Source organism: Tinamus guttatus, unplaced genomic scaffold, assembly GCF_059628265.1.
Source record: "Tinamus guttatus ecotype Peru unplaced genomic scaffold, ASM5962826v1 Tinamus_guttatus_pri_ptg000847l, whole genome shotgun sequence".
In the NCBI taxonomy this organism is placed as follows: Eukaryota; Metazoa; Chordata; class Aves; order Tinamiformes; family Tinamidae; genus Tinamus; species Tinamus guttatus.
In genome coordinates, this window is record NW_028289381.1 from 179180 (window position 1) to 206885 (window position 27706).

Genomic DNA, 27706 nt, shown 5'->3' on the forward strand with positions numbered 1-27706 from the left:
CGGATGGCACGTTCTGTCCTGGCTGTCAGACCCAGCCCTGTGTACATTATTCCACGGTCTATATTTAGTCCCTGATGTAACTAAAGTCAATAGGATCCCATTAGGGCATCTGCTAAGTCCTGAATAGACTCGTGGAGCACAAACTCCTCCTCCCCATGTCAAAAATCTGGACATATACAGCTACAGAGCCTCCACGTGTTTATATACAAAGAGGCACAGTTTTGAACAGAAAATATATGGCTGTTAGCATAGTTTAACGGTCTGCTATATAACAGTGCGGCATTTTTGAAAGAGACATTGATTCTTCTTGTCTAGGGGGCTAGTTTAAAGGCTTTGAGCTTCCCTGCAAGCAAATAGGGTCCTTTCGCTTTTTAGGGTATGTTTCTACGTTGGAGCATTCCTTATCTCTCCTGCCGCCCATGGATGCTGTGGAGGACATGGTAGTATTTTCTGGGAAGAAAGATGGGTCTATGAGACAGAATGATTATGTTGAGAATGCGACATTTAAGCAATTAAGAAGTTTACGTCTTGTGTTTTGCATTGCTTAAATAAGGGCTTTCACTACGTGTCATAGGAATACTCATATTTGCTTGCTTTTTCCGAAATGAGACTCCAGTTCAAGGAGTTTTTATTTCCTTTCAGTCTTTCTATGAAATCCTGCGTTGGAGAATCACAGTTCACTGCCGTGGCTCTGAGAAGGGCAGGAATTAAAGTAATTACAAGATAAACAAAAGTTAAAGGTACCATTCTGAAAATACAAACACAGGAAAAAAAAATCTCATGCAAGCTACCAGCTCAAAAGGATCCATCTATCCACCTGCATAATTATTTACACCATTTGTTACTTTAGCCACAAATGACAAAAATATCTTCAAACAGAAGAATAAAGACTGCTCTAAAATAAACACATTTCAAGAAATGTGCAAGTATTGCAGGTGGAGACCTCAAGTTAGTATCGGCCAGGTTCAGCCCTCTCAGCTCCATCAGATGTGTTAAAAGGGCACAAAGAACCATGAACTTCCACTAACTTTTTTAAGCAAATATAAATGTTTCTCCCAATAGCAATGTGCATTCACACTGCACGATGACTCAGGAGGCTGCAGAGATGTTGCCATTTAGATCAGTGGTTAAACCTAAACCAGCCAGTGCTAACCAAATTTTATTAATGCTGATACCTATCTAACAGCTTTGCAGGAATGAATGAGTGCTTATTAATTTCTAAACATGACAATTAAAAACAAACACCATAAAAGATGCAAATGAGCCAGAATTCGGTGCACTCCAAGTTTCACTGACGTGCAGTCCTGTGGGCAAACATCTTTGGTCACACTAGTGTGGGCCATGGACAGCAAAGTGACGGAAGGCCCTGGGGAACAAGGCACCTGTGAAACCCAAAAAGACATGAAATTTGACTGCTCCAATGGGCCATGGAGGTGCGTCCCACTACGAGCAGAGCCCAGACCTCAGTAGGGAGCTGAAGGAGAAGTCCTTTCTGGAAGTCATGCTAAAATTATCCAGACCCTGAATATTGTGTGTTACAGCAAAAGCCCCCCGAATCACCTTCTACAGGCAATGTTTACTCTTTATAAAGACATGGGCCCCCAAAAAAAATCACTGCTTGGACTAGGGAAGCACCAGAGAAGCCTCAGGTGGGCTGTCACTTGCTGGGGTCAGGAAGGAGTAGAGCAAGGGGATGAAAACATGACATGCATATTAACTAAGCAATGCACTGCCTCTGCACTGAACACAAGGCATGACCTGAGGTCCCTGCCTTCCTCTCAGACCCCCAGGTGTGGAGACTGCTCCCTAAAGGGCTGCCTTTCCCTCTCCTGGCATGGTCACCAGCAGCATGAGATGAAGGGGAGAAGCAATTTGTGGTGATAAATCCCCAACGACCAACCCATCCATGGAGGTGTCTCCTGGGGATGTGAGATACCTCCAAATGATCCATCTGATGAGGGCTCGGAGGGTGTGGTGAGGCCAGCAGGAGCGAGCCAGGTTGAGAAATCCTTAGTATAAAAAAGTGAGGCTTGGACCATCTCAGCTAGTTCTGATCAGAAAAATGGGCCAGTCCTTACTGCTGAAAATGGTTTCTCTAGAAATTCATTAGTGTGGAGAAAGCCCATTGTGCCCTGATGCCATCTGGAGGAGGAGATTGGTCTTGAAAGGTGGAAAGCCTGTAATTTTACTGGCAGTCTAATCACTTAAAAAAAAAAAAAAAAACGGTTTCTGGAGCTGTGGAAATTCCAGGCAGCATTTCCCATTATATAAGGGTGTTGACTATAAATTATGGGCAGGGGAAAGAGTTTTCCACTTGTTTAAGAGGTGAAGAATTTCCAGGCTTAAAAATTCAGGGCCAAAGCAGGTGCTTATGGTAATGTTTCCAGTAGAACAATAGAACAGAGCAGAAGAGAAATTCCATTTTCTTTTTTTTTTCTTTTTTTCTGTCTTTTTTTTCAGGTAAGAGCCTCATTAAAAATCAATAGGCCTAATTTGTCCCTGGTAACATTCCATTGAAGTCTGTAGGTTTTCCTTAGGGATTCATTTAGTTTAATAGGTCCTCATGCACAAACAATGCAGGCGAGACTTGGTCCTTGGAAGTTACAAAGCAGAAAATAGTGCTATAGGATTTGATCCTGTAACTCGCTAAGGCAGAGCAGATTGAAGCATCTGATAGGCTCAGAGCCCTTGAAATATTTCCAAATATTTCTTGTGATGAATAAATGTTTTATGGCCAGGATGTTTTACGGCCAGGTATGTGTCACTCTGAATCAACTCTTTTACTGATGTTGCTAATCACAAAATGAGCAAACAGAGATCAATTTATACACTTAAAAGCAAAAAAAAAAAAAAAAAGAGAGAGAGGGAGAGAGAGAAAGGGACATGATATTCCATCCCTTGTGGACGCTGGCAAAAGTGAGTCATCCTGACCTACCGTGAACCTTGCAAGGAAATATTTTCTTCCAGCCCTAGGAAATCAGCATTCCCCTTGAAAGACTCTGCTCTTGCAAAAGAGGAATATATATATATAATATATATATATATAAAGCACAATATAAAGAGCTTGGTTTCCCTGAGAATACGTGACAGTGAATTAGTGGCCCTCAGGTGTCAGTATACAGGCCAGTGAATTAAATTAAGCTCTTTGCTTCTGTTCTAATGTAGCAGAACTAATGCAGTCATGGCTCAGTACTGCAGCCTCTTAAACGTGGGCACTGCTGCCATGGCAAAGGGAACCTGCTCTCTCCCACTGGGAGATTGGCTAGAGCAGCCCTGGGAACCGTGACATAACGTCTGAAGGGATGGGCAGCAGCAAGGGCAGCGTGGCTTCCAGCCCTAAAGCCATTAGGGAGGAAAATCAAGCACAGTGGCTTTTAAACACAGTCAGAGGATGCATCATGCTAGAGGACAAAAGAAAAAAACCCAATGAGCAGCATTTTCCCTTTCTTTTTTGTTTGTTTGGGGTTTGTTTGTTTGTTTGTTTGTTTGTTTTGAGGTTGCTACAATGGCCACCAAGCAGCACTTGCAACTTCTGCAGAATTGCTGGTGGCAACACTACAGAAACATCTACTTTTTTTTTTTTTTTTAAAAAAAAGGATGAAAAAAATAAGAGACTGCTGCTGAAGACTTGGCGTTCTCACACAGTTTGTACTTCTCCGACTATATCTTTCATCTCCCTGCTCCCGTCCCTCCCAGCACCCTTGCTACACAGTAGCAAGTAGAAAGCAGGGTAAATATTGACCACGATAGGAAATGATTCATGAATTATCAATTGCAATCCAATTGCATAATGCAAACAGTCGGTCGGTAAGGAAAAGTACTGGCTGCTGTATCCTCACCAGGATACTGGAGAGCAGGTGGGAGCAGAAAGTAAGTTGGAAGGTTGGCAAGTCTACAGCAGGTCCCAAGGTGCATCCTATGATACATGGGCTATGCCGGTAACTCTTAAGAAAGCAAAGCATAAAAACTCAGGTCAAACAGTATGCTTGATTTGCATGTGGACAGTTGTGAAGACCGTGCCTACAAAACCCCCATCTCTTGCCCATGCAAATGCACGGGGCAGATAGGCTGTCACGGCAGTTGCTCTTGCTAGGTTGCAATTGCACGGGCTTGAAGAAAGTAGGAGCTTTGCTGCTTGAGCCCGAGGCTCTCACTCCATCCTTGCTCAGCACTGGAATTTCCAGCTGGTTAATGAACAAATAAATACTCTGAAACTTTCTCAGGAGGTTGTCAAGATATTTTTACTAATAACAGTCAAGCCTCATGATATATATATATATATATATATATATATATATACACATACATATAAAGAGTTCTCCTAACAAGTTACCCCCAGGGTAAATTGAAGCAAAGTGGTGATAAGGTCAATATTTTCAAACAGAGTTACCTAAAATACCCAGCAAAGTCAATAATGATCAAGACAGCCACTAATTTGGATGACTCCACTGGGGCGTAACTGCAAGATTTGAAACTCTTACATTTGAAAACGTTGGCCTTAAGCACTAGCTTCTGGTTAAAGAGCAGATAAGGAGCAGACCTGTGCTGGCTTTCAGACCTAACCACTAAAACAAGACCCGAACGAAAGTCAAAAACCAGAAGTGGCCACACAAATTGGCACATCCTTCTCCTTGAGAGAAGGCTGCGAGTGGGAAAGGACTGTGATTGATGCAAATATCGATCAGAGAAAGGTAGAAGCCATCTGCGGTGGAGTTATTTCCAGCAGACCCTGCAAAACGGATCTCCTTTGCTCTTTCTCACTCCTTTCGGAAATGCAAGTGCAAGCAGCTCAGTGACGACCTTCTTTTACATTCGGACAAGGATGACATTGAGTGGTGTATCTTTAACAGCTCTTGCTTTTCTAGTTGAGCTTAATGTTTAACAAGATCAGCCTGCAGTTGCTCATTCATGTGAAGTGCTCCAGCTAATTAATACAACACCAGGAGAGGTAGCAGAGAGTGAGCAAGTGCATTCCAGAGGCATTTCTCAGCCTTCAGAGAGGGGAAAAAAAAATCAACACAAAAACAAGTAAATATGGGCAAAAGGTTCTTCAGAAAGAGAGGAAAAAAGAGTCAAGTCCTCTGAAAGTTTGTGCAGAAAAGCTCAGCTGACTTTCTATGAGGACACTGTCTCTCACCATGCAAACGTTCTCCTGACAGAGGATGAGTATGTAGCCCATGAAGAGAACCTGACAAAAGATGAGTAGCCCATGATGAGAAGCGACCAAGAGATGGCTCGAGTGCCATGAACACACAGCATTACAGAGAGCCACACGCATATCCCGACTGCCAAGGAAGGAACAATCTCTTCCCCCATACCAGCAAAGTCCTCTTGATAGTTCACCTTCTACTAGTGTTGCCATGGTGGGGTCACTGAGGGCCTGGTCAGCGCCTGGCTCCATGACGCTTGGAGTAGTTGGTGGTACCTGCTTAACGCATGGAGAAACAGGGGAAAGAGGGCTCTGCAACTTAGTGAAGGCCATCCAGGAGGCCAGGAAATGATCTACTGAACACAGAAGCCTCTTTGGACAGCAATATTTAAGATGCATGGGATGATAATCTGATTATGAAGGGACTCGGTGACCTTTCCAGCCAAATTTCAGGTTGGCACAAACTCATTTTCCTGCTATCTAACTGCATTACCTCAAGCTTTTCTCCCAAGACAGCGCAATGCTTACTAGATGTGCATCAACTTGATGGGATTTTTTTTTTGAAATAATATTGTTCCCAATTCGCACAAATGTAACGTTTCCTGTGAATTTTCTTTTTTTTTTTTTTTTTGTTTCTTGTGTCCCATCGTCTGGGTTGAGTGATAATTTCTGAACCGTGTGCTGAAGATAAAACCTTTAAAACATGACTCCAAACTTCCTTACAGCTTCAGAAATCAGAAGACAAACTGAAAGACCTATTGTCAATTCAGAATTTCAGTCCAATTTTAAAAACGGAGCAGTAGTTTTGTGGCTAGTGTTTGAAACAGTTTGAAAGCTTGTAGCCCTCCTTACTGTATATCATATCTTAGATCATAATGTTTATTTTTTACTGTTACTTTAGATTGTAAAAGTGAAAATCACACTTATCTTTTTTATGGGAAAAAATACTCATATAGGATATAAAAAAAACATTTGCATTGTAATATGAAAGAGCAGGTGGGGTTATCAAAACTAATAAGTTCATTTTAAAAAAAAATTGCCTTGGGAACTGAATAAGGAAACAGAGGAACAGGCCAATGTCTCTATTGTATTTACTAAAAGGACCCAGCTGCTACAGGGAAAGCATGTTGCAGTTGGAACATGGAAGTAATAGTTATTTGGTGGTGAATCACATCCCCTTGATTAAAGTTTGTACCTATATGTGAGCCACTACCAGCAGACTTATCACTGGAGTTGCTAATAGTGCTAACATCAAAATATTTGAAGAGCATGGGCCAAAAATACAGGATTAGCTCAAAAGTCCTGCAATTTAGATACTATTTATGTGACTTGTGACTTTTTGAGGGTTAGAAATTCAGCCTCATGGATGCAGCTACAGAGACTTAAAGAGAAAAGGAAAGAAAATGGGAAAACAAAACACTGCACACCTCCCATCATAATGTTCTTCGTAAAGATGACAGCAACTGCCTGTGCATGTCCCAAACCAAAGCTCAACCCACGCAAACCAGTCGTCCTGCCATTCCTGTATCTAGCTGAGTGCTAAGTGCACAACAGGGGCAGGAGGGAGAGATTCGGATGGAAATGCTCCATCAGACCAAAATGAATCGGCCAAGCGAGGAACCTTGGCCCGCTGAGAACGAAAGCTGTTCATTGTTGTACATGAGTCTGCAGAGACTAAATGCTGAAGATGGGGTGAAGAAAAGAAGTGATGGAGGAAGAAAAGTGTGTTATATAATCAGGAACAGCTCAGAATGATGTTTTACAAGTAAAATGGTCTCTTCAATACAAAATATGATCTTAACTTCAACTATGCTGTGAGCATCCTTTCCATAGAAGCAAATACGATACCAGGGGGAATAAAATTTTAAATGGAAACACTTTTTAGATGATCCAAGAGCAACTATGTTACTTAAGAGAAAGATGTAAATGGAATTACCTTTGGCCTCACATCTCATAGACCCAAGCACATATGTACATATGTAAGCATACACACAGATTCCAGCTTCAAACATTACTAAGCAGAAAATGTGGGGAACAACTTTGCAAATCATTAAAATAAATATGTTTTTATTGATACACTGAAAATCCTCCTCCTCTGAAATGAATTCAGTCCAAGGCAGCCAGGGAGCTGCAACCTTGCAAGCTGCCACAGCCCAAATGACCAAACTGGGGATTCATCACAGGAAACCTAAACTATACATGAGATCACCAGCTCCAGCTAAACACTTTCTTTGAAATATATCTGTGAGGGAATAACACAGGATGGCAAATAAGTCAAGCCTAAATACTCTGACATATCCTGCAATACCCTTTGCACTCTCTTTGCAACTCCTGGAAAAGCCAGGAAGCTGAGTAGCAGCTCTGCTTCTGCTCCCTTTTCACCTCCCCTCAAGAAGAAAGGCTTTTAACCTCATTATTTATATCATTGTTATTATTAATTAATAATAATTAATGTTAATATAAATAATGGGTTACACCTCTCCCAGGCCTGCACTGATGGCAATGCCACCTTGGGCCAATCATTGCCCATCTGCCTTAATTTCATCACCCATCAGTCATGTTAACATGGCAATGCAGGAAAATAACACAGATAAGGACTGTGCAAGTCAATCCTCACCAGTGACACTGTCCCTCCCGTTGAGATGGAGATGGTCCATCTTAATGTTCTAGTCTCTGGAGCATTTTAATGACCTGCTCCATCTTAATGGAGCAGTCTCTAAAAGACACAACCCTGGAGAAATTGCACAGATGAGGCGGAACATGGCCTTTCCCTTCCTTAAAATCTTAATAAAAGGAAAATAGTAAGCTTTGTAATTCACATATTTATAGCAAAAGGCTTATCATCTCAACCTTGAGGAGAAAAGAGTAGATTCACAAGAATTATTCAGTGAATTTGCCTCAAAAGGATTCCCTTCCCATTCCTTTTTTTTTTTTTTTTTGGGGGGGGGGTAGATTATTTTTCTAATAGGATTAACATTACCCTCTTGGTATCTGTGCAAATGGGTGAATTCACCTTGCTACAAACTGTTTCAGCTGAACAAAGGAAAGAGCTGCTCGCTCCTGGAGTTTGTTTGTTTGTTTGTTTTAATCATTAAAAAAAGTTTCCTGATGGATTAATCTTTGCAAAAATAAAATATTTGTTTTGACATCCCTGATGATAGGAATATTCATGATAAAGGATGTCCCAGATCCAAAGATCCAACTAGTTAAACCTCAAGTAAAAGGTTTTGGAAGAACTTAATGGGCCACATAGCTCTTGATTTGCTATTCGAAAAAAAACCCACCCTCAACACTCAGCACTGAAAGAAAACTCCTTGGATGGACGGCCTGGAAACCCCTCGCCAACCCGCTTTTTATCCAATCTGCCAGAATCCATGGCCTTTCTTTTGATTCCCATTTTATTGTGGTGGGTGTTGTTTTCCTGTGACCCGTCGCTACCAGAAGTGGCTCCATTTCAGTGCCAAGCGAAATGTAGAAGAATCCTTCAAGATAAAAGGTAAGCTAAGAAAAGCAAGTTATTCCATCAAGTTAAAGTGCGGGTCTTCCAGGGGAAGAAGAGCATCCGCATTCATGCGGGTTGCTGTTTGGCTGCACCAGGAGAAATGTCCCTATTCTTCTCTGGGCTCTGCCTACCAGGCTGCAAGTGAACTTGGGCTCAAGAGGAGCGTCTAAGTTAGTTACACTCCAAACATATTACTGCTCCTCATGCGCTGCTCTACACCCTCAGAATAAAACGGACAGTGCTTTGAAGTCTGCAAACCGATTCCTAGGTAACTGCCTAGAGTTTCTCCCCTCCTCATCCTCCAAACAGCTTTTCATTTGATGTTCTGGCACCAAGCTAATCTGAGAAAGGATCAGAAACTCGAAGCTATTGACAGTAGTGACAGGAGTGTCTCAGTGTGACAGCTGATTGAGCCCATCTCGCATTTCACTGACAAACTCAATTGCTCCAGTAAATCAAGTGAAAGTCAATACAGGCAGCTCCTGCGTGGGCCTTGTGTTTGTGTCCCCCCTCCCAAGCCCTCCTGGGGCCCCTTGCTGCTGCGACCAGCTGAGACCCCATATAACCACGTGCAGCTTGGAGGTGAGCAGCCACCGCAGCGCAGCTGGGCTCCCTCCAAGAACGTGGCAATGCAGCATTCATCCTGCTGGTGAGAAAGCATTCCTTCTCTTCCTTCACCCCACTTCTTCCTTGTTTTTTAATAGAGACATCTCCCGGGAAATCCAGTCTCTTCCCAAAGACCTCAAGGCTGGATTGCGTAGTGAGGTCCCACTACTGTTGGAGGTGCTGTATGGCACATTCTGCTGACTCCTGGCAATGCCCACGTGGTCTCTGAGGATGAAAGGAAGAAATACAGGGCTGGTTCCTCTTTCCCTTCTGGAAATCAGCAATAAAAGCAGGGTAGAAGTTGCAAAAACTCACAAAGGTGAAACCAATGCAAGAAGAGGCTCAAGCCGCTTGCAGATGGCAACCCCGTGGTGACAGGGAGCAACCAGGCAATTAAGGCAGCGACTTAACAGGCTTTTTTCTGTGCTTTATTTGCAAAGCAGGCATCTGCCCCCATGGTCTGGGGCTTACAGCGAGCGAACCACCGAGCAGACTCAGCAACAGGCTCAGAGAACCTGCAGTTGTGCTCAAAAGCATGTGGGGAGAAGGGCCACGCAGTGAGGACCATACACAGGCTACCATTTGCAAATGGGAATCAAATAGGTTGCCATTCCAATAACAAAGTGCGAGGCTGGCATGGTTTCTGTCTCTCGGATTTGAACATGGTTTATTTTTATAGAGGCGGCTTCCTCGTGCAAAGTGTTGGCAAACGCACTGCTGGCAGGGAGGCTGAAGGGGGAAGAGGGGCAGCCAGGGCTCCTTTTGGAGGACACAGAAACCTTTCCTGATGGCCGGGACGGAGCAAGGAGAGACGGGGATGGCACTCCAGGAGGGAAAAAGTGACATTTTGCAGATATGTCCCAACATGGTCAAGCTATTAGTCTTGTTGAGGAGAAGTAAAGGTACAGGAGCAGGAAGAGGTGGAAGGAAAATGGTGCTCAGCGGGTATCAGGTGCGGAGAAGACATGGGTTAAAGAGGGCAAGATGAGAGACAGAACAGAGCTAAAGAAATACAGGCTCTGTGCTGCATGTAGCTGTATCACTGCAGACACCCCATCTGTACCCAGAGCCCCATCCCCAAAGTCTTGGAGCACGTTGAGCATGGCCTCCACTTACCCTACCCGGCGCACAGCTCAGGTCACAAAAGCCACACTGCCCCGCTTGCCTCAAAAGACGTCAACCTAAACATGACGACGCCTCCACCCCGTGGTTACACTCCGGCATCAGCATCAACACAGGGCCGGGCTGCCAGTTCCGCTCCCACCGCTGCTCCCTGGCAGCTCAGCACTGAGGGACTGGAGCATCCCGCAGGCTTCTCTGGCCTCCCGGCGGACACATGTGCCTCCAACCAAATAACCTCATCTGGACCGGGATGGAGTGCTCTGAGGCAAAATAAATACAGCGCGTTGGAGCTGGCAAACCTTTTCAGAGGTTTGAGTTGGGTCCCTCTCAATTTTCACTCAGTGCTTTATACGTTTTGTCCACTGTAAAATGGGAGCATTTCATATTCCCAGCTCTGATACATATTTTATGAACCTTCAGAAAAGCTGCCTCCTCCGCAGTTAATATTTTGGTTCCAAAGTTAACTGGTTAAAATGCGTATTAATAGATTGGGCATGGAAGAAAAGAAAAGAAAAGAAAAGAAAAGAAAAGAAAAGAAAAGAAAAGAAAAGAAAAGAAAAGAAAAGGGAAAAAAAAAGGCAGGTGAGAAATGCTGGGGGAAGAAAAATAGCAGCAGTGTTTAGAATGGCTCTGAAGCCAAGGCAGCGAACCTGGTCTTTTTAATGAGACCACCCAAGCGAGTGAGACCTTAAGCTCTTACTCACATGTGCTCAGTTCACTGCAGCGTAATTCAAAGTCCAGAGGGGAGTTAGAAAAAGTAATAGTGTGGTCATGGGGTTTAATAAGGGCTTAGCAGATGAGAGAAAGTATTGCGTTTCCACCAGAGAACTTGCCAGCAGAACATCATGCAGTCTCCAGCTGGGTTCAATAGGCACAAAAGCAGGAAGACGATGCTGCTAGAAGAAGTCACCATTGCCCTGGCTTGCCAGAAGTCAACTGTTGTTCATCAGCTTCTCCTGAACATATATACTACCACAGCATTTTTCTGGAGGTGTGTAACACACCTCCTCTTCTGACCACGCTCTTGACTTCCAAACCAAAAGAACCAACAAAGCCCCAAGTCTCTCAAGAAGCTTGCCTAGCAGAATTGCATTTGAGCTTGTAGTATTTTCTCAAAAAAAGCAACCTATGCAGGAAGTCTTCCTTGTTTCGGAGTCATGAGTTAATTCAACACCAATCCTTCACACGCAATGAAAAGTTCAGCTGAGTTGGCTGAATCAGGTCTAAGGTCCATTTCCAGGTCACTATTAACGATATTGCTGGTGAGGAAACCATATTTATGATGCTTTCAGTGGCAAGATAACACAAATCGATAAGTAACAAAGGAAAGAAACGTTTAGAAAGCCACCATGAGAAGCAGATGGAGATACAGGGGATCGGCTGAACATCCCAAAGATGAGGTCTTTCTTAGACTGCCCTTCCCATCACTTCATCCCCTCTAGCTGCAGCCCTCCCATCAGCAAAAGCCTTTTGTTACATTTAGCAATGGCATCTAGGAAGACAGCGCAATAGCAAGACAAGCACTGGCTGCATCCTACAGCACCAGTTCAATCTGGGAATACACCGTTTGTAATCTTGCCTCTAGGAAAGAGGATGATTGATGTGCAGCAGCAGAGGAGGGAGAAGGGAGACAGATGAGAGGGGAAGAAGACAGCAAAATCTGGTGCCCGACATGAAACATTTAAGTCCTAAACTTCTGTGGGAATATGATCCTACCCTGCAGTGCTGCAGTGTTGGGTTTTTTGTTTGTTTGATTTGTTTTTTTGCCACAGAATTAAAAAGAAGGACTTTTCCCAGTGTCACTGCAGGCTATAGAGGATAAATCCAAATGACAGGGCTTAAGTTATGAATATGGGGAATTAGAGATGAGAAGCAACTTATAATGACTCTCCCATTTGCTCTTTGGTGTATGAGCCCTAGCATTGATTTTGAAATGCCATCCTCATCCTAGCACCTCTTCAAAACGAATATGGAGAGTTTCTTCACCTGGCAGCCTCTTTAGGGAGACTTGATAAGGAGAGAAAGAGCACGTAAAAGCTTTTGCAGACTGCTACTCAGCAGGAACCATTCCCTTGTTTTCCACGCCCAGCAGCTCAGATCTCGCAGCAGGGGGGAACGCAGAAGCCTGGGGAAGCCGCCCAGCAGCCCAGGGTCCTCCTGTGCACACAGCGACTTCGGCAGCCTCATGATGCTGGTTCAAGACCTGTCCCATAACTTCTAGAGACAACACAAGTATCTGAAGCCAAATGGAAACTTTGGTACCACCTCATCATCTTGCAATCCAGGGAATGGTGAACTGGAGAAGCTAATTTTATTGCTTTTCCTGATCCCATCCCTGATATACGATTCTGCAAAACAAACTGAGCTCCTTTTAAAGCTTGACACCAACCACCAAAGTGATCATGATGGGTATCTTTGGTGGAATAAAGCATCACCCTTCAGAGCTTTTCCCTATTTGCTAAGGACAACATCTCCCAGGCAAAGTCTAAGCCATCCCAACAACAGAGTTAAATAACCACTGTGAGAAAGAACTCACTTTCCTAAAAAGACAGCACTTGGAGGGAAAACCAGGATAAAATAAAGTAAGTTTATAGGATAGAGCAGTGTCAGAGAAGGAGAGCTGATTTCCCTGCGTCCTGCACCAACACATAGCTGCTAGACTGATTCTGCTGCCCTCCAAAAACACATAATTATTTGAGGAAGGACAGTGAGGTTTCCTGTGGCTTTTCATTTTTCTCTCCATATTTTCTCCCAGCAAAAAAATCCATCAATATTCAATCATTCTTGCATGTAAGATGCAGTTGCTATAACAGTTTGTACTTAACAGCCTTCAGTTGCAGGCTAAATTGATGACACTTAAAATGTGCCCATGAGCCATAGCAGAATGATCCCATTATAGCAGTACCTTAGTAGTGCTCTGTTAGTTAAAACTATGTTGACTGGTTTTGAGGGTTTATAACTCAGATGTAAATATATTCTGTAGGCTGGAACCAGTTGCAGAGGGGATTTAGTCCTGCAGCAAACATATGCCTTTTTCTCCTACGTTAGATCAGATTTGTGTCTGGTTCTTTTTAAGATATGACATTTAAAAAAAAAAAAAAAAAGAATAAAACATCCCCTCTGTCGAGATACTATGCCATATTTCAAGCAGGTGTTAATCTACCTCTGGCAAGGCTTACAGCACTCTCATAACTGAGTACTCCCTGGTCTTTAGCATGAAGGATATCTGTGCTGATTCCAGTGCTTCCCAAATAAAGAGATGAGGTCTGGTGGGAATTAAATCATGTGTTTATTTGTGTAGAAAACCTGTGGCAGACTCAAGCACTGACAAGTGAGCTGACTCAGTAGATGCTGAATGACTTCTTATCCCACCTAGTCTTATAGAAGAAAATTGTCCTGTTATATTGACTTTCAAGTTACAGCTTGAACAATTTCCCCCTGCAACAGGTTTTATTTTTCTCTCAAATACCACTTTAGTTAAGAGTTTGGGGGGGTTCTTGGGTTTGTTTCTGTTTTTTTTTTTGTTGTTGTTGTTGTTGTTTGTTTGTTTGTCTTTACAGAGCTTTTAAGTGGATTCCAGGAGGTATGTTTTAAAAAGTGACTTTGGCCCTACAATCAAATTCTAAGCCCAGGGTACACATGCATCTCAGTCTGTCACTAATCGCTTGCCAATTCAGACTTGTAGACACAGATAAGAAATTCACCAAATAGGATATAAGGAAGATTAAAGAGAAATAATTAACAAAGGACTGCTTAGATGGAGAAATGCAAAAATACTCCTATCAGCATGGTCAATTCAGCAGCAGAGCAGGCTCCCATGAGAAAGTCAGGAAGAGTCATCACCTGAGTCACTGGAAAACTCCATTGAACAAAGCCCCCAAAATATTGTTCTATGTGGGATATCCTTGCACCACCCAGGCCTTTGCTTAGAAGATCAAATTCTTTTCCTTGAATAACTAATGGTTTAATGGAACATCTTCTGAATGCAGATCTCTATGTATGGCAGAACACCTGACAGGTGACCTGCTGAGATGCAGGACTTGAATTTCATCTTATCTCGACACTTACTCTGGGATATTGGGAGTTAAAAATGGGTGCAATCATGTGTTATAAGACGTCCAAAATCTTCCACTCAAGAACTGGGAGCAGCATTTTCTCAAAGGGACTGATCCAAATCTTAATGTACTCCTTTTTCACTCATGCCTTTGCCTTTTCACCGCAACCCACTCACATGCATGTTGTCTGCTCCAAGTCTTGCAGGAGCAGGTGAGCTGCTAAAGCAACACTTCTCCCTCCATCCACATAGGGAGATCAACGAAGAGAACAAAATAGTTATTAATACTCCCTTGGATTCCAGCACCTGAAATGACATGAGGCAGCATTTTCTTTGGCTGCTTTAGCTCCCTTTTACCATGCTCACGGGTGTTTGCCTTTGACAAGTATAAATGACCCTTTCAAATTCAGGACTTGAGGTTGACGATGACAATTGATAACACTAATTTTTTCATGTGTGAAGCACTTTTCATTCAGATGGCTCTCAAATTGCTTTTTAAAACTGGCCTGACTCACTTCACCCAGCACTGAAATGAAACTACCTCTGAGATGGAACAAAGAACTTATCAATACAAGGTGGTAGTACACAGCAATTTATGGCAGGAAGAATAATGTATCCCGCTGAACACACGGGGTCAAGTCGAGTTGGCAGAATACATTTCCTGAATTGGAATCTCGACAAAATATCCATTGCCAAGAGCTGCGTACTCCAATTCAGGAGGGAAAGTGCCATGGGATCATCCCTCACCATGAAAGGCCAGCCCTAAGTCTTGCCTTGCTAGCAGGGGCAGAACATCATGGTGGAGCCCGTGTTCAGAACCGACTCTGAGGAAAAAACACTTTAGTGACTGCCATTTCTGGAGCTGTTCCTGGAAAAGGGCATGGTAAGTTTTTTGGTAGTTCTTTTTCCCCACCACCCTCTTCCTGTAGAAAGGAGAGTCTATTTAACTTCAGTCTACACTTCACAGGAAGCCCAGCCCATGTGGAAATTGATATGAACTGTAAGAGGAGACCACAAGGTGGGAAACTCTTGAAGTGAGTAGAAGACTATTCATAAACCGAGGGAGAAATGGAAATAGGCAATTACAGAAGGTCATTAGAAATGTCAGGTTTCCATTGGCATTGTGTGAAGAGAGGTGTAACCCACCTCAACACACACCCGCTACAGCTGAACTTGCACAAGACACCCACGACCTCAGGCTCTTCCACTCACAAGCTTACATCTGAGAAGTTTCTTTCATAGCAAGATACCTCTAAAACTTATATAAAACTGAAGAATGGGGACTTCTCCATACAGCTTCCGATTCACAACTCATTCAATTGCACAAAACAAACGAACAAAAACAAACAGAAAAAAACTCCCCAAACCATCATCAACACAGATGCTTAGCACTATTTTCAATGATCACCAGGGTACAGCTGCTCTGGGAATTTGGGTGGTCCAGAGAAAAGGTAACTGGTGAACCCACCCTTCAAACATTTCTTGTTCTAAAGTCAAATGTCATGGAGAGGAAGAGATTTCAAGTTTTTCTTTGTTTTTGCAGATTAAATATTCTACACTGCTTTGATTCATCAAGTGGAACATGTTTCCTCCTGGGGCACCACCAGTAGCAAGTGAATTTTGGCGGGTGAATGGACAAGCAAAAAGGGTCCACCTCATGGAGATCAACACTCATGTCATAGGGAAAAAAACCTTTCACCAAGTGGCAGTAATGAGACGCAGAAGTATCACATGCTCGAGGACTTGGAGAGCAAAAGACAAACAGTGAAGTCAACATAAATACAGAGGCCCAAATGCTGCTTTCAGGAGGCGCTGGTGCCAAAAGGGGCACCTTTACGAGTGGTGCTATAGGGAATTGCTGACCCAGGGATGTCCCCTATGATCCTGCTTTTCTTGTACGATCACCTAGCTTGCTTCGCTCAATGAAAGAAGCATTTTTAAAGGTGCCTCCTGCCTCGACACCTCAATTCATGACTTTGCTCTTTGTGCTTTTGATATTGCTTCAGCTTTTCATAACTTGGGCAGAATCCAATGATTTTTGAGCAATCCAAGAGTCAAACTCTGCCATACGCTCAGAGCAGAAGACAACAGATGACGATACATTGACTCCTCCTCTCCTCTCACTTTTTCCTTCTGCTTTCTCCCTCCTGTGGACCTCCAACACTTAGCTACTACTTTCATTTATTTTTTCTCCTACTACTCCTCTTAACAGAGAGAAACGCTAACACTGTGGGGATGCAATCCAGGCTTGCTGATATTGCAGCAATGGCTGCTAAGGGAACTTAGCTCTGGCACAGTTCAGTCCAGGCCAGCTAGCTATTTAAAGAAGTGGGTTTATTTTTACACTTTTTAACCCTCCTTCCCTCCTCCCATATTCCCCCTCTCTTCCTTTAAAGGAAAAAGAAAAAAAAAAAAAAGACGTGAAATTATCAGTAGCTCAGAGCACGTAAAATTTAACAGTGGTTTACCAGATAATTTGTATTGGGCCCTTTGGCTTTGCTGTTACTTTTATTCTTCAGTAAACTCCTTCAAACATTAAACCATGTTACTCCCGCAACAACTTTGACAGAGATCAAAAGAAATTTGCTCCAAATTCCTGTTGCTACCCTCCAGGTATTGAGGAAGGAGATGGAGACCAACAAAGTTTTTCTTTCCTTTGCTCTCTTCTAAAGGATTTTTGTCCTGGATCTCCATACGGTCAAAGAAAACATTTTAAAAGGTAATTAAGGTGGCTTGTTTTGAGGTGGGGGCTTGGGGAGACCAGTTTTGATCCAGCACTTAAGTCATTGTGCTGTAATGAAGATGACATCCATTAACAGCAGGGTCTTACCTCCTGAAAAAAAGCTTGCAGGGCTAGGAAAACCACAATAAATCTGAATTAAATTACTGCCTGCTAGCAGCAGATCCCTGGTGTCACAAGTGGTCAGGTTATATACACAGGTCTGCAATGCCAAGTCCGGTGATCTGGAGAAAGCAGCTGGACTTCTCACAGCTTAGTGCCTGAAGCAAATGCTGTTGTGCTTTTCCATCTGAACACAGGGTTTTGAGGTTGTTTTTCAATAAACCCTGAAGTCCTGGTAAGGTGTTTGATTTGGGGGACATTCGTAGTCCCAGGAAGCCAAGGCCAACTCAAGCCTCATCAGCTGCCGAAATCTGCTGCAGCCTGGACATGAAAATCTTATCCTTTTAAGGACTGTGTGGCTCTGGCCTCCAAGAGTATTGGGTTGCAGTGGGGTCTATCCAATTTCAAAAAGAAAAAAAAGTACAGATAAATGAAAAAAATATCTGTGATGTTATTTCATTCCCAACACTGAATTCAATCTTCTGAAGAAAAACAGTTCTCAGGAGGCTTCAGGGGAAAGGAGGACATGAGATGAAGCCAAAGAAGCCCACAAGGGAAGCTGCCTACTTCATTTTTGGAACATGGACACCATGTGTGTCTATTTTTAATTTTGAACCAAGTTCCTCTGCCTCCTGCCAGAAGTCCTGAGCACTCTGATGGTGTAACAGGAGCAGCGGCCCAACCAGTCCCTAATAGTTATTGCTTCTTAATAAAGAGCAGCACTTAGGCAAGGGATGAAGTTACTGTCGGAGGGGTCATGATTAATAATGATTAATCTGATCCTTGCCCACATGAACTGGATCCACCATTCACTAAATAATTACTTTGGAGCGTGGATACCGTTTCCAGAGAAGGCACACATTTATCATATTAAAACCAAAAACAAACACACGGAAGGACAGCAGGACTGGAGCTCTAAGTAACACTTGAGCTGACATAAGCCACCAGAAAAGCTAAGCGAAAAGGAAAAATAATAATAATAAAGCAAAGGAAAAGAGCACTTAAAACACCAAGGAGCTGCCTACCTTTGGGGAGAAGCAGGGGAGAAACAAATAAAGCTAAAGCCTGAGCAGGCAGATTCTCATCTGTTGAAGATGTGGAGCTCTTTGCTACTCCTAGTTCTCAACCTTACGCACATCTCCAATATACACATTATTTGTCATCCCACACATTTTTCCCCTTTTTTCAAATGACATTTTGCCTTCCTCAGAAGGCACTAGACACAGCTGAAATCGCTCTCTGGTGTAGGGAATCCCTACTCAGGGTGTTCTCCTGGTGCCGTGGAAACTTAGAGCGGTGTGGAGAATCAGACCCGAAACTTCATGGAAGCTGCATCTGATCTCGTTTATTAGCTTTTAATTAGCAGAATACATAGCCCAAGCCATAGCAACAGCGCATCATGTAATAATATGATTGGTTATCTGCATTAACCTGTATTGACGTTTATGGAGCTGATAGGTTGCCATGCCGGTATCCAAGCGCCTAACCGCAAGATTTAAAAACAGTATCTCAGCCCTAGGAACTTCCTCAAGTACAGGAGGTACTTCCTTAAAAGTTGTTTACCGAAATTCAGTGATTCTGCACGTCAGCCTTTTCAGTCCGGGTTAAGGACAGTCAAAGGCACCCCCCTGTACAACGTCCCCCTACACTCTGGGAAGCATCCTCCCAGCTTGATGTTAATACAGCACCTTGCACGAGGAAATCTGCGTCCCCGACTGCCACCCTCATACAAGGAGGCGCTGCAGATAATAAGCAACAGCACGGTAATTTATGGGGAGACATAAATTACGGGGAAACTAATCACCGCTCTGAAGGGCATAGATGAACCTTGCAATTACAGCAGGACATTTGTGGGGCAGGAGCTTTGTGCTGCTGCCAGGAGATGGCCGCTTTTTGGGACTCCTCTTAGTCATCTGGCAAAGCTTCGTCAAGACTATCCACAGCAGAAGACGACGAAGGACAGGGGTTTAGGGATCCTAACATTTCTATTGCACCACTTCACCCTTCACCTCAGCTTGCAGGGTTTGATTTGAGTGCAAACTGACAGGAATTGGGAGGTCCTCTGACACGCACCTACGGTTCCTCTCCTACTCTGGGGAGGATCCAAGGTGAAGTTGGGACTGTTGTGAAATCCCAGCCCCATGTGAGTCTGCTGGGATGTCTGATATGTACAGCAAGAGGGTTGGGATTTATTCACTGTTGACCGCACCGTGGAAAACATCCAGCTGGAGAGGTGCTGCTGGCTGCCCGTCACAGGGGAAGGCATTTCAGGTGGAGATTAAAGAGCCTTCTCCAAAGGCACGCTGGAGAAATCCCAAACTGTGGAATCTTCGGCTGCAGAATCGTGACTTGGTTTAACCAAGGATGTTTTTTTCGCCAGAGTAGCGTACCTCGACTTTTTGCAAGACTCTGAATTCATATGAAAAGTAAGTTACAGGGAAAAAAAAAAAAAAGGCAAATTTTTGCAAACCATTATCTTTCACTGAGATGTAGATGGTTAGTCCTAAACCTTGCAACAGTCAATGAAATAAAAACACACACCCGTTTATAACCACATTCAAGAAAATGACAACAAACTAAATTTACATTTTCACCCCGGGAAAACACAAAACAGGATCAAAAAAAAAATGCTGCACAATAATAATGAAGGTAAATCTTTAAAATGAGAATGGGTTGGGGGGAAGGACCTTAGCAAACAAAAATAAATCCAGCACGCTCTTTTTCCCCTTCACAAAGTGAAACAAGCTGCTCCTAAAATAATGCTTCCTTGGTTTTCTGACAATTAGTGTTCTGAAGGATTAGGCTACAATCATAAGTGAGTGTTTGCCTTTCCCAGTCCTTGTCACCATAGAAGTCTGTGTTTACCTACAAGGCCCAGGGGATAATTTATAAGCTGCACTGAGGTCCTACATTCACAGGCAGATACTCCACTCTCGCCAGCCACCCTCCTGCCCTAACTTCCTCTCCATCTACGTCTTGTCCTCTGAAATACTGATCCAATCACAGGCACCATAAATGCTCTTTACAGCCTCCGGATCTAGCACTTTGCATTATAGTTTAAAGCTGAACCAGCAAAAAAAACACAAATACTTAGAGCATCAACACATCACCAGATACCAAAAATTAGATTTCAGAAAGCAAGTGAATGCAAAGAAATAATTTATTATGGTCCCAGAAAATATTAAACAGAATGGGATTTTTTTCCTCCCCAAACTACTGCCTGCTCTATAATTAAAGCGTTGTCATCAATGAGTTTTAGGTCCCACATGCAGCTTTCGTCAAAACCTCTCTCCAATCCGAATGTTCCCATTTTGTTATTAATCTCCACTATACAGGGTCTGTGGTCTGACCATGCTCTAGCCTGTTGTATATCAAGGACAATTCAAATAGTGTACATCAAAATACAGAAGTGTACAATGGGTAACAGTGTTAGTTTGGGTTTTTTTTCCTCCCCCCCCCCTTTTCTAAATCAGTTTTCTTCTGATGCATTAGAAGCTCAAGATGAGAAAATTAAGACTCCATTTGACCCAACAGAAAGCTATTCTTTAAAGAAAAGCAACATGAATCCTTGTCTCAGTGGTGAACAGGTTGTATGCCTCATGCCAATAAATAAACTGGTTATTTTAAAGATATTAATTTTGAAAAATAGAGTACTCAGTCTTTCAAAGCATTTATAAATGTAACTAGAATTCCTCATGAGCGGAATGCTCAAGTTTATGTATTCATCAATAAGGGGATTTCTCCACAGTTTGGCTGAAGAGGCAGGACAAAGGGAGGGGAGACTGAGTGGAGCCATGAGGGAGTGGGACAAAAAGAGCATCTGCCAAGAGGTGGGGGCCTTTACAAAGGAGGGAAATAGGGCAATTCCCCCACATTCCTCAGCAAGGGGGACAAAGGAGTCAGGTGACCTCAGGTGAGAACAGATGGCAGGAGGCAGGAGTTCGGTGTAGGCGGGCCGGGAAGGCTGTAACTTCTGAGTACCTTGGCCAATGGGGAAAAGGAGAGGGCGTCCCTCGGTCGGGAAATTAGGATAAAAGCGGGGCTGCGTCCCCCAGCAATTTGAGAGACCCCACAGGGATATGCCCGGTGGACTCTCCCTTTATTCGAATAAAGTTTTAGGACTCCTCTGTCTCCTTTTTGGACATTCAGTTCTTGACAGCGAGATTTTCCGCGCACTCACAACAGAGCCCATAGCAGGATAAATAGATCTGTTTGCACGATCGAAGTCACTCGGATCTTCTTAGATCATAACAAAGTGAGGTTCAGAGGCATCATGATTAATTAGGTCTTATGAACATAAATGATTAAAACAAAAAATAAAACATTTCTCCTTCCAAGAATTCAGTCCTTCTCCCCATCAGTAAATTATCTGGAGTTCCTGGAGCTTTGTGGACTCTGCTTGAATCCACTTGAGGGCTATACCTGCTCTGATGGGTTGTTCACAAGCTGCATGAAAGAAGTCAGCCAGTGATTCAACATTTGAAATCAACTGCTTCACACCAACATGTTTCATAGTGGATGATCCAATATTTATAAAATGTGTCTATCCAACTCAAATTTTGCTCCATCTTCGGTATGAATGATCTCTGGGTTCAGAGATCACTTCACTCCAAAACCAGGTGAGCAGACCTCTGGATGGCTCTTGGTCTGAGCCCGGGCAATCGCTCAGCTCTACCAGCAAAACTCTACAGTGATGTCAATTTGACCAGTTTTAGAAGAAGGTACTGTTCCTTCTGGGCAATTAATATTGAAACCATGAGTTTTCTGTTTGTGAGCAAGTTTTTAATGAGGTTATAATTAGCAACCTCAATAAAGAATGTTCTTTTTGGTGGTGTCACTTCAGAACAAAAGCATGTAACAAATGGTGCTTTTCTCTGTAACTGTCACACATCCAGACAGCTACAGCATGAGACCAAAGGTTGCGTGCATTTAGTCAGCAATGAAGTTCAATAATCTTTAAGAATGACATTGCCCAGAGTGGATTATTATTAGGAAACAGAATTCATGAATAAATAAACCAGATGGGAATAAGTCAGGCCAGGGCATTAACAGCTCCTAGCGCAATGAATCCTTGATCTCACTTGAGGGTTTTTCTACAAATAACAAATTTAAAAGCATTAATGCAGTATCTTTGTCAGACATGCCAAAGACTCTATTTGTGTCCAGGAACTCAGATATACAACAGCACAATTCAAATGAACCAAACGTTAACACATTCTTTTATTTCCACTAGTTAAGGTACGTATTGACTGACCTGATCTGAGTCTTTTACCAGAGCATTTTTCCCTTTTCTGCAACCACAACTCATGAGCAGTTTTGCATCTCCAATGACTTTTCTCTACAAAAGATAATTCAAGAAAAACATAATCACAGTCTGAATCATCAAAGTCCAAGATGTTTTTTATTTATGACAGCTGGCGGGTGAAGAAAGGGAGACTCATCCTGCACTGCTGGGAGATGCCCTGCTCCAGAGAAATAGCTTGTGTGCAGCCAAGTCATCCTCAAAGACCAGCAGCAGCATCAGGGAGGCCATGTAGACTAGGAAAGGGGCAGAAGGAAAGCAAGGTGTGCAGAAATAAATACAGGGAATATGGACAAGCCAAGCTGAAAAGGAACTAACACAGCCCAATATCTTCGTGTCCATCACAGTCGAGTGCTGTGACCAAGCTCAAGTAACTTGAAATAAAACCTCATATACCAGCATTAATGTGTACTGTAGCCAAGCTAGTGCTTCCTGATTAACTAGGTTTAGCTAAATACAGATCTAAAGCTGTGACTTAGCCATGTTTGTGGAACTGGTCCATGTAACCGCTGGCTAATCTTTGCCATGATTTCAAGAGCACCTACGTTCATCAAACACTACAGTCTGCTCGAGCAGAGCCAACATCACCATTAAAATGCTGTGGAGATTTCTTTCAGAGGAAACGGAGTCCCCTCCCGCTCCCTCTGGCCACAGCCAACAGTTTGAGAAATAACCTGAGCTCAATAAACTCCTTTTCACTGACAACCTGTAAGGTTGACTGAGCATAATCCATGCAGCAGGATGTCTCACATTAATCCAATTCAGTTCTGAGGATCTTTTGGATCACTTCGGTTCCTCACCAAGGAATAATCAGAGCTTATCAAATTGGAGAACTTCATAAATCACCCTGGTAGAAAGGGGCTTGGATTCTAGATTTTCTCAAAAACCCCTTGAGCTCAGATAGTAACGTGGCTAATCAAGTCCCCATAAACCCGTCATATTTACACGTTCTCCGTCAGAGTCATACAAAGACATTGTCTTTTTTCAGACACCTGCAGTCTCCAGCTGAAAAATAATCACTTTCAGCATGTGCTGGGCAACAGAAGGGGAATCTACTTGTGTGCAGCTTTGGAGAGCAGCGAGATTTCAGCCAGATGGATTTTTATGGAAAAGGAGACTACAACATTAGAGTAGTTAATGAGTTTAACAAAGTGGAAACACTCTGCCCTAAATGATGAGGAAGGGAAAGGATGTGATTAAAAGGAATTGCAGCCATTCTTCAATGTCAGGCCATAGCAGAGAGATGACCCTCGGTGGCAGGAATTACAAACAGGAAGATAAACTTGGGATCACCTCAGGAGTCTGCAACCTGACAGGTGTGCTGGGGTCTCTCATTTTGTGACCCCCAACATCTCAAAAGCTCAGGCAAGGCCAAGTAATATGCAAAATATATTCTTTCTGCTCTTTCCAAATGCACGCTGAAAGGACTGTGCCCTGATCCGATATGTAACCAAAATACTCAAATGCTCAGGCCTGATCACACACTATCAGAATTCAGTGTTTCCGGGGAACTACTTAAAACTGGCAGTCTCTGCCTGCGGCTCCTATTTATTGAAAATATTTTGCTCTTGCCCCCTTACTACAATTCCTTAGTGATTCAATGTGTAATATCTTAAATTCTAAAACCATTAAAGTAACAGGCAGAACAATTGCATTAAATTATTACTTTAGACGTGAGAAACCAAGGCGTAGGAAGGGATCCACTGACCCAAGAAAACTTTTTAGACATCCCAGGCTATCTGAGATATGATAAGTCTGAGCCAGGAGGACCTAAAGGAGACCTGCAGAGTTCCTGATGAGCGGCTGATGGATGGGCAGGATAGCTCAGGGAGTCTATAGTGGCAACATATGCCTGTGTTTAGGCAGTTAGATCCATATACGACCTCCTGGTAGTCAACTTGTCTCAGTATCTACTGCAAAGTCACCCTGTGGGAAAAGATAATCCAGCCTTTTTTACACCACAAAATGAGGAAGAATTCCCATTTTTAGACCCTTCTCTGACTTCTCATTTCTTGGATACACTCCCAAGCAAGCTAAACTCATGGCAAAAAAAAAAGGCAATGTTCTCATAGAGAGGAGGGAAGTATTAAGAGCTTTGTGTAACAGAGAGGAATTACAAGATGTTGGCCATAATCACTTGGAAAACCAAGCGTAGAGGGGGAATCCAAACCCAAACCTTGATAGTTTCCTTTTCCCTTGACAGTACAAGAAAGCATTTCCAGGGGGCATATTTCTGTTCCCTAGAAAAAGCAAATGAAAACAAAGCATTCAATGAATGATCCCATCTTATTCTCTGACTGCAGATCTCCCTCTTTCAATGTGCTGCCCGCATTAGCTGCTACCTTCATCTACTTTTTAGGAAAAGTCCTTTTGCGAACAGCTGCCTAATTTGGGGCTAGGTGTCTAAGTTGAAAGGGGAATGAGAGGAGGGAAAAAAAAAAAAAAAAAAAAAAAAAAAAGCATATGGACAACATTTGCAGCCAGTCGCAGCTCCATTTAAGAGCAGATTATAGAATCATAGAATGCTTAGGGTTGGAAGGGACCTCTAGAGATCATCTAGTCCAACCCCCCTGCACACACAGGGTCACCTAAAGCACGTGGCACAGGACTGCGTCCAAGCGGGTCTTGAAGATCTCCAGAGAAGGAGACTCCACAACCTCTCTGGGCAGCCTGTTCCAGGGCTCTGTCACCCTCACTGTTAAGAATTTTTTCCTTAAGTTCCTGTGGAACTTTTGGTGCTTCAGTTTGTGGCCATTACCTCTAGTTCTGTCGGTGGCCACCAGTGAAAAGAGGCCAGCACCATCCTCTGCACTCCTTCCCTTGAGGTACTTATATACACTGATTAGATCCCCTCTCAGCCTTCTCTTCTCCAGGCTGAACAGGCCCAGCTCCCTCAGCCTCTCCTCATAGGGCAGATGTTCCAGGCCCCTGATCATCCTTGTGGCCCTGCGCTGGACTCTCTCCAGCAGCTCCACATCCCTCTTGTACTGTGGAGCCCAGAACTGGACACAATACTCCAGATGCGGCCTCACCAGGGCTGAGTAGAGGGGCAGGATCATCGACCTGCTGGAGACACTCTTCTTAATGCACCCCAGGATCCCATTGGTCTTCTTGGCCACGAGGGAAATGGAGGCCTTGTCATTGCGGTGTTTCCTCTCATACACCAGGCAGTTCAGTGGGGATATAGAAAGGGGCTTCTGTTTGGAGGCTGCTGTCTGGAAGCAGATTAGAGGAACAGGCACTTCCCATGGCACACGCCGCATGTTACGTTAAATATGCATGTATAACGGTGTCTTTTATTCAGCGCTCTGAAACGCAGCCCTCTGGGGTGCTAAGGGTCACCAAGTTTGGGTCTGTTTATTTGTGTGTTATTTTACAGTTGCTGGTGCCCAAGGAGTTGGTCAGGACATGTGAAACACCTCACCAGGGCCATGACACCAAGGTCATCGCTTCCTATCACGACCCTCCATCCTCTATCTGTCCGTATGCTCCAGAGATTTCAGGGCAGAAGAGAACTTTGCAACAAGTCATGAGGAGTTACGCATAGTCAGTCTTAATTTAGGGAGCATCATTTTCACAGTCCTTTAATAATCAGGCTGGGGAGGGTAACAGTTTGTAGCTGCGCTCTTGCAAGCTCACAAATGCATCATTTCCAAACACTCGTGTGCCGCTCGCTTTGGGGGCGATGCTCCGGGCTGCAAGCAGGTAGGAGTGATGGAGGAGCTCGCTTTGCCTTCTGCTGCTCCCACCCTTGTCACCAACTCCTCTTCCCAAAAGAAAAAGTGAGAAGGCTCAACTGTGAGCACATCAGAGGAAAGCATGTGCGGGTCACTACCCCACCACTTCAAACACTGCCACGGGGAAGCACTACAGCATCCTCCTCCTCACATGCCACCACCGTACCAGGGGCTCCAGCAGCAGGCCAAAGTTTGCAGAAAAAAATAACAACAAAACAGGCTTAATCATCTTAGCTTCACAGGTGACAGGTGCTGATCCATCGCCAGTTTTAACAACCTGGCCCCACAGTCAAGAAACCCCCAAACTGCGTCAAAGCAGAAGTGGGGCGCAGGCTCGTCACAGCTCGTTTCACGCGAGCGGCACTGGGGACAAGCAAATCCCGCTGCACGGGGTGGCCCCCATGGTGGCCACATTGACATGTTTTCCAGAATGGTGCCCCTCGCCACAGACTCCGCTCAATGGGCCACCTCCACCAGCTGGCATGACTGAATGGATAGAGGGGCTTGGGCCAACTGTGCTCACCAAAAAATCTAGGGAATGTTCTCATCCTCAAGCACCTGGCACAAGACTTTTCTTGCACCTCCAGATTTCATGCAGCTCCAAGGACCTCTCCAAAACAAAGCTGCAAATCCTGCCAAGAATGTGATTATGTCAGCAGCCAATATGCCCCTCCGGCTTCTCACTGCCTCTCCTTTAAATTAGCAGATGCTGCTCCCCCTCCTGTTTGGCTATAGGAGGTATTTGACCTATCTCCATCCCTCCTGTCTTGCAATATCCTGCTAAAATCGCACACGGCCAGATGAAAATCTAGGGCGTCCAATGGCTGACTGACTCACCCTGTGTCTCAGAAGAAACCCATGGAAGTGCCAAGCTTCCAGCATAGACTTTCCAAGGTTTTTAATAGCATTTCATCTGCTGAAGCATCTTTCTGCTTCAGAGAGGAGCACTTCCCTTAAGGAGCTTCATGGAGCTGAGTTGTGCAGCACTGTAGCCCTTCCCCACAACAGCTCCTGATACCTATATAAGCACTGCAAACATACTTTTGTTTTTTCCCCTAGGTCTGCAGGCTTTCACCAGGGAGAAGATACATGCATGGTGCTCCAACAGAGAACCCCAAAAAATGGGGCTTGCTTAAATGGAGTTGAGAAAGACAGTGTATCCCATGTTGATGTGCTGCTACCCGCTTGAGATGCTCCATGGGTCTCAAGAAACCGCTGTCCCAGTGCCTCCAGAATGGCTTGGGAGAGCAGAAGAGGTGAAAAGAGAGGGGGAGAAGCACCGGAAAACACATGCTGAATCCGAGGTGGAGACAAGCAGCAGTACAACAGACAGCTGGTGTTTGGGTGGTGGTAAATCACCCTGAAATGAGCCTCTTTCCTCAGCTCAATGAT

The 27706-nt window shown here is 43.8% G+C and overlaps 1 protein-coding gene across 2 annotated transcripts in view; it reads right to left on the reverse strand.

Annotated features, from left to right (window-relative positions):
* Positions 1-27706, reverse strand: part of LOC104577418 (SET-binding protein-like) — a 128109-nt gene that overhangs the window by 70449 nt on the left and 29954 nt on the right. Inside the window, exons 2-3 of one of the 2 annotated variants that reach the window (XM_088537684.1) lie at positions 22530-22613; positions 12673-12714 (exon numbers count right to left, since the gene is read on the reverse strand). In XM_088537684.1, coding sequence (XP_088393810.1) covers positions 12691-12714; positions 22530-22613 — 108 coding nt within the window. In that variant the 3' untranslated portion in view covers positions 12673-12690. Of the gene's footprint in view, positions 1-12672; positions 12715-22529; positions 22614-27706 lie in introns of those variants that run through there. The other variant, XM_088537683.1, reaches the window with a different exon arrangement.